Below are 6,000 nucleotides of genomic sequence, written 5' to 3'. Positions count from 1 at the left end.
CTCTGTTTCAATTGACATCTCTCATGTTGGAGCCATGATTCATGTCAGTCCACTTGGTGCAACAGCTCTCCAAGGTGTGATCACTCCTTTTTAGATGCAGACTAACGAGCAGATCTGATTTGATGCAGGTGTTAGTTTTGGGGATGAAAATTTACAGGGTGATTCCATAATTTATTCCTCAGAATTGAGTCCATATTTTTTTTCTCTCTGCTTGGTCTAAAAAAGTAACCGTTACTGACTGCCACAATTATTTTTCCTGATTTCTTAGTGTTTCTTAAAGCCAGAAAGTTGCCATTTGAAATGACTTGAGTTTTGTGTCATGTCTGTGATCTGCTTTTTTCTACAAAATTAAAACAACTGAAAGAACATCCTCCGAGGCCGGTGATTCCATAATTTTTGTCAGGGGTTGTATCATATAGCAGACAAACACAGTGATATTTGAGAAGTGAAATTAAGTTTCCAGTATTTACAGAAAGTGTGCCATAATTATTTAAACAAATTTGGGCACCCTTGTCATTTTACAGATTTGAATACATTATCACAAATTATTGGAACACAAAATTGGTTTGGTAAGCTCACTGACCCTTAACCTCCTTACACAAGTGAATCCAATCATGAGAAAGGGTATTTAAGGTGGCCATTTGCAAATGTTTCTCCTCTTAGCATCTCTTCTGTTGAGTGGCAACACAGGAGCCTCTAAACAACTCTCAAATGACCTGAAAACAAAAATTGTTCAGCATTGTGTTTTAGGGAAAGGATACAAAAAAAACTATCTCAGGGATTTCAGCTGTCAGTTTCTACTGTGAAGAACATAGTGAGGAAATGGAAGACCACAGGCACAGTACTAGTTAAGGCCCGAAGTGGTAGGTCAAGAAAAATCTCAAGCTGAAGTGAAGGATGGTGAGAACAGTCAGTCAACCCACAGATCTGCGCCTAAGACATGATCTTGCTGCAGATAGTGTCTCTGTGCATCGTTCAACTATAAAGTGCACTTTGCACAATTTGCTGTAAAGCAGAGGAAGCCTCTTCTGCATACATGCCACAAACATAATCGCTTGAGGTATGCTAAAGCACATTTGGACAAGCCAGCTTCATTTTGGACTAAGGTGTTGTGGACTGATGAAACCGAGTTATAAAACATTTGCTACCTACAGTAAAATTTGGAGGTGGTTCCATCATGCTGTGTGGCCAGTGCAGGTACTGGGAATCTTGTTAACCCTTACCAAAAAGTAGCACATGTAAGTATGTTTCAAGTATACGCCCAGTTTACTTTTTAAATACTTATCAGTACTATTTTTTGATAAGGGAAAGTTGAGGGTCACATGGATTCCAGTCAATATCAGCAGATTCTTGAGAACAATGTTCATGACAAAGTTGAAGTGCCGAGGCTGAATCTTTCAACAAGACAATGACTCTTAACGCTGCTCAAAATCTACTAAGGCATTCATGCAGAGGAACAAGTAGAACATTCTGAATGGGCATCTCAGTCCCCAGACCTGAATATTATTGAAAATCTGTGGTGTGATTTTAAGCAGGCTCTCCATGCTCAGAAACCAACAAACTTGAGATGTTTTGTAAAGAATGGTCCAAAATACCTTCAACCAGAATCCAGACTCTCATTGGAAGCTATAGGAAGCATTTAGAGGCTGTTATTTCTGCAAAAGGAGGATCTACTAAATGCCTAATTTTGTTTAAAGAATTATTGCACTTTCTGTAAATACTGGAAACTTCATTTCACTTCTCAAATATCACTATGTTTGTCTGAAATATGATATATTTAACTGAAATTTCTGATCCAAACAACCAATGATTTATAAAGGAAAATCATGGAAATCATCAGGGGTGTCCAAACCTTTACATACAACCCCTGGCAAAAATTATGGAATCACCAGCCTCAGAGGATGTTCATTCAGTTGTTTAATTTTGTAGAAAAAAAAAGCAGATCACAGACATGACACAAAACTAAAGTCGTTTCAAATGGCAACTTTCTGGCTTTAAGAAACACTATTAAGAAATCAAGAAAAAAAGATTGTGGCAGTCAGTAATGGTTACTTTTTTAGACCAAGCAGAGGGGAAAAAAATATGGAATCACTCAATTCTGAGGAAAAAATTATGGAATCACCCTGTAAATTTTCATCCCCCAAATTAACACCTGCATCAAATCAGATCTGCTCATTGACATTGACCCTATGTGTGTTGCAAGGAATGTTTTTGCAATTTTTGCTCTATGGCAAGATGCATTATCATCTTGAAAAATGATTTCATCATCCCCAAACATCCTTTCAATTGTCCAAAATATCAACATAAACTTGTGCATTTATTGATGATGTAATGACAGCCATCTCCCCAGTGCCTTTACCTGACATGCAGCCCCATATCATCAATGACTGTGGAAATTTACATGTTCTCTTCAGGCAGTCATCTTTATAAATCTAATTGGAAAGGCACCAAACAAAAGTTCCAGCATCATCACCTTGCCCAATGCAGATTCGAGATTCATCACTGAATATGACTTTCATCCAGTCATCATCCACAGTCCACAATTGCTTTTCCTTAGCTCATTGTAACCTTGTTTTTTTCTGTTTAGGTGTTAATGATGCCTTTCGTTTAGCTTTTCTGTATGTAAATCCCATTTCCTTTAGGCGGTTTCTTACAGTTCGGTCACAGACGTTGACTCGTTTCCTCCCATTCGTTCATTTGTTTTGTTGTACATTTTTCGATTTTTGAGACATATTGCTTTAAGTTTTCTGTCTTGACGCTTTGATGTCTTCCTTGGTCTACCAGTATGTTTGCCTTTAACAACCTTCCCATGTTGTTTGTATTTGGTCCAGAGTTTAGACACAGCTGACTGTGAACAACCATCTTTTGCAACATTGCGTGATGATTTACTCTCTTTTAAGAGTTTGATAATCCTCTCCTTTGTTTCAGTTGACATCTCTCGTGTTGGAGCCATGATTCATGTCAGTCCACTTGGTGCAACAGCTCTCCAAGGTGTGTTCACTCCTTTTTAGATGCAGACTAACGAGCAGATCTGATATGATGCAGGTGTTAGTTTTGGGGATGAAAATTTACAGGGTGATTCCATAATTTTTCCTCAGAATTGAGTGATTCCATATTTTTTTTTCCTCTGCTTGGTCTAAAAAAGTAACCGTTACTGACTGCCACAATCTTTTTTCTTGATTTCTTATAGTGTTTCTTAAAGCCAGAAAGTTGCCATTTGAAATGACTTTAGTTTTGTGTCATGTCTGTGATCTGCTTTTTTTCTACAAAATTAAACAACTGAATGAACATCCTCCGAGACCGGTGATTCCATAATTTTTGCCAGGGGTTGTACAACTGTACCCTGGATCCCTCTTCTTCATATGTCCAAACCATCTCCTTTGTCTCTAAATCGTCGTACCTGTCCCGTCCATCTAATGTGTGCAAACTGACTGTATAACTGAGTTAAATGGTTATGACGTGGTAACTCAGAATATCATATTTAGATTTTGAATTTCAGTTTTGTCTCCTTGGCTTCCATACTTGTTACACAATTCCTTATTCAGAGTTTGATCTCAATAAAAGTCTCACACATGATAAGTTTTGTGGAAGCTGCTCTTTATTTGTAAAAGAAAGAAAAGACGAGTCATTGTTTGCTACACGTTCTAATAACATAAAAGAAAATATCTGCAGAGACAAACGCAAAGAATATCCTGAATCAAACTTAGGTAGAGTCAAATTTGATTGAATTGCTTTCATATTTCATACATCTTTCACTTTTTGCACTCAAAGAACAGTCAGGTTTTATTTTAATATATATATATACACAAAGCACCGATCAACAGTGCTCCTCTCCACCCTGGTCCTCTGGATCTGTTTTATACAATTAATTTACATCAGAAGCCAGCAAACACGCCGCCGTTATCCCACCGTGCCACCGAGCTGCAGCTTGGAAAGATGTGTGCAACATGAAGACAAATCTTTCACATTCAGAGTAAAGGCAGCCTTGAATACGCTCAGTGAGTCAATGGCATGCCAAGCTTAAAGCAAATGGAGCGCGCCGCCAGCGCGACGCATCAGAATCGTGGATGTTTCCTAGACACAAAACAGTTCCATTGCAAAAACCCTAGGCACAGAATATCTACAGTTAACTCACACGCTAAGCCCTGGACAATGGAGACTGTGAAATCTAGTAGAAAAGTTCAACACAAAACTCTGAGATATTTAGTGCGCTATCATTCCGCTTAATAGGTGTAATTTATAGAACAGCTATTGATAATAGATCCTCGTTTAACGCTGAAGCGCTCCCACGTGTTCGATGTACTTTACAATATTATTTTCCCCCAACCTTAAACCAATAATCATAAATAAATACAAACAACACACGAGGAATGTCTACTGTAAACACTGTAAAAAAGACAAAAACTAAACAGGTGTAAACGCCATTAGCATCACTACTGAGTGACTGTTAAATAACCGCGGGGAACGGACGACTGATCGGTAAAGGGAAGGACCGCGTTCCTTTTCTTCATCCAACCGCAGTATCTCCAAAAGGTTTCTCAACACCCGGACCTACTGTCACAGGTCTCACACACGGGGTTAGACAGCAGCATCTTTCAACGCCTCGGACACGTTACAGAATAATGGGTGTGAGCTACCGCTGAGCGCCATTTGCACACGGTTACCATGGTTTCTGATCACCGTGGCACTGTTCCTGACAGATCTGTATTTTGGGGTTGTGTGAATGTTTCTCTGCAGCAAGGACAAGTGCTTCATCTTCCAAGAGCCGTTTCATTCAAATTACATGAACTGCATCTGTAGGAAGCAAAACACAATATTACAAAAAAAAAAAACAAAAAAACAATACAAAACAAGTCAAAATTATGACAGTCACAAATTCAGCTTTCAATTTGAAAATTATACAATGTCAATGTTTTGAAAGTCCAGGTCAGAATTATTGGCATCTTTATCATAATGATAGAATTCAAATCAAATCAAATCAATTTTATTTATATAGCGCCAAATCACAACAAACAGTTGCCCCAAGGCGCTTTATATTGTAAGGCAAGGCCATACAATAATTACGTAAAAACCCCAACGGTCAAATGACCCCCTGTGAGCAAGCACTTGGCGACAGTGGGAAGGAAAAACTCCCTTTTAACAGGAAGAAACCTCCAGCAGAACCAGGCTCAGTGAGGGGCAGTCTTCTGCTGGGACTGGTTTGGGCTGAGGGGAGAGAATCAGGAAAAAGACATGCTGTGGAGGGGAGCAGAGATCAATCAATAATGATTAAATGCAGTGGTGCATACAGAGCAAAAAGAGAAAGAAACACTCAGTGCATCATGGGAACCCCCCAGCAGTCTAAGTCTATAGCAGCATAACTAAGGGATGGTTCAGGGTCACCTGATCCAGCCCTAACTATAAGCTTTAGCAAAAAGGAAAGTTTTAAGCCTAATCTTAAAAGCAGAGAAGGTGTCTGTCTCCCTGATCTGAATTGGGAGCTGGTTCCACAGGAGAGGAGCCTGAAAGAGGAAGGCTCTGCCTCCCATTCTACTCTTACAAACCCTAGGAACTACAACTAAGCCTGCAGTCTGAGAGCGAAGCGCTCTATTGGGGTGATATGGTACTATGAGGTCCCTAAGATAAGATGGGACCTGATTATTCAAAACCTTATAAGTAAGAAGAAGAATTTTAAATTCTATTCTAGAATTAACAGGAAGCCAATGAAGAGAGGCCAATATGGGTGAGATATGCTCTCTCCTTCTAGTCCCTGTTAGTACTCTAGCTGCAGCATTTTGAATTAACTGAAGGCTTTTCAGGGAACTTTTAGGACAACCTGATAATAATGAATTACAATAGTCCAGCCTAGAGGAAATAAATGCATGAATTAGTTTCCTTATGTCTGTAAGACAATCCTGCAGTTTAGCTAATTGGTGTGTGTCCTCTGGCTTCATGGATAGATAAAGCTGGGTATCATCTGCGTAACAATGAAAATTTAAGCAATGCCGTCTAATAATACTG

At 39.1% G+C, this 6,000-nt stretch overlaps 1 protein-coding gene across 10 annotated transcripts in view; it reads right to left on the bottom strand.

The window, feature by feature from the left end:
* Positions 1-3,580: 3,580 nt before the first annotated feature.
* The window catches only part of picalmb (phosphatidylinositol binding clathrin assembly protein b), a 48,589-nt gene continuing 46,169 nt past the window's right edge, over positions 3,581-6,000 (bottom strand). For all 10 annotated transcript variants that reach the window (XM_034169094.1, XM_034169096.1, XM_034169097.1 and 7 more), the window contains one exon: positions 3,581-4,794. Coding sequence is in view for 1 of the 10 variants with exons in the window: in XM_034169097.1 (XP_034024988.1) it covers positions 4,780-4,794 (15 nt within the window). In the remaining 9 variants the exon portion in view is untranslated. The remainder of the gene's footprint in view (positions 4,795-6,000) is intronic.

This window comes from Thalassophryne amazonica, chromosome 4, assembly GCF_902500255.1.
Source record: "Thalassophryne amazonica chromosome 4, fThaAma1.1, whole genome shotgun sequence".
In the NCBI taxonomy this organism is placed as follows: domain Eukaryota; kingdom Metazoa; phylum Chordata; class Actinopteri; order Batrachoidiformes; family Batrachoididae; genus Thalassophryne; species Thalassophryne amazonica.
Note: the sequence above shows the minus strand (reverse complement) of the source record. Positions and strands in the feature narration are given on the sequence as shown.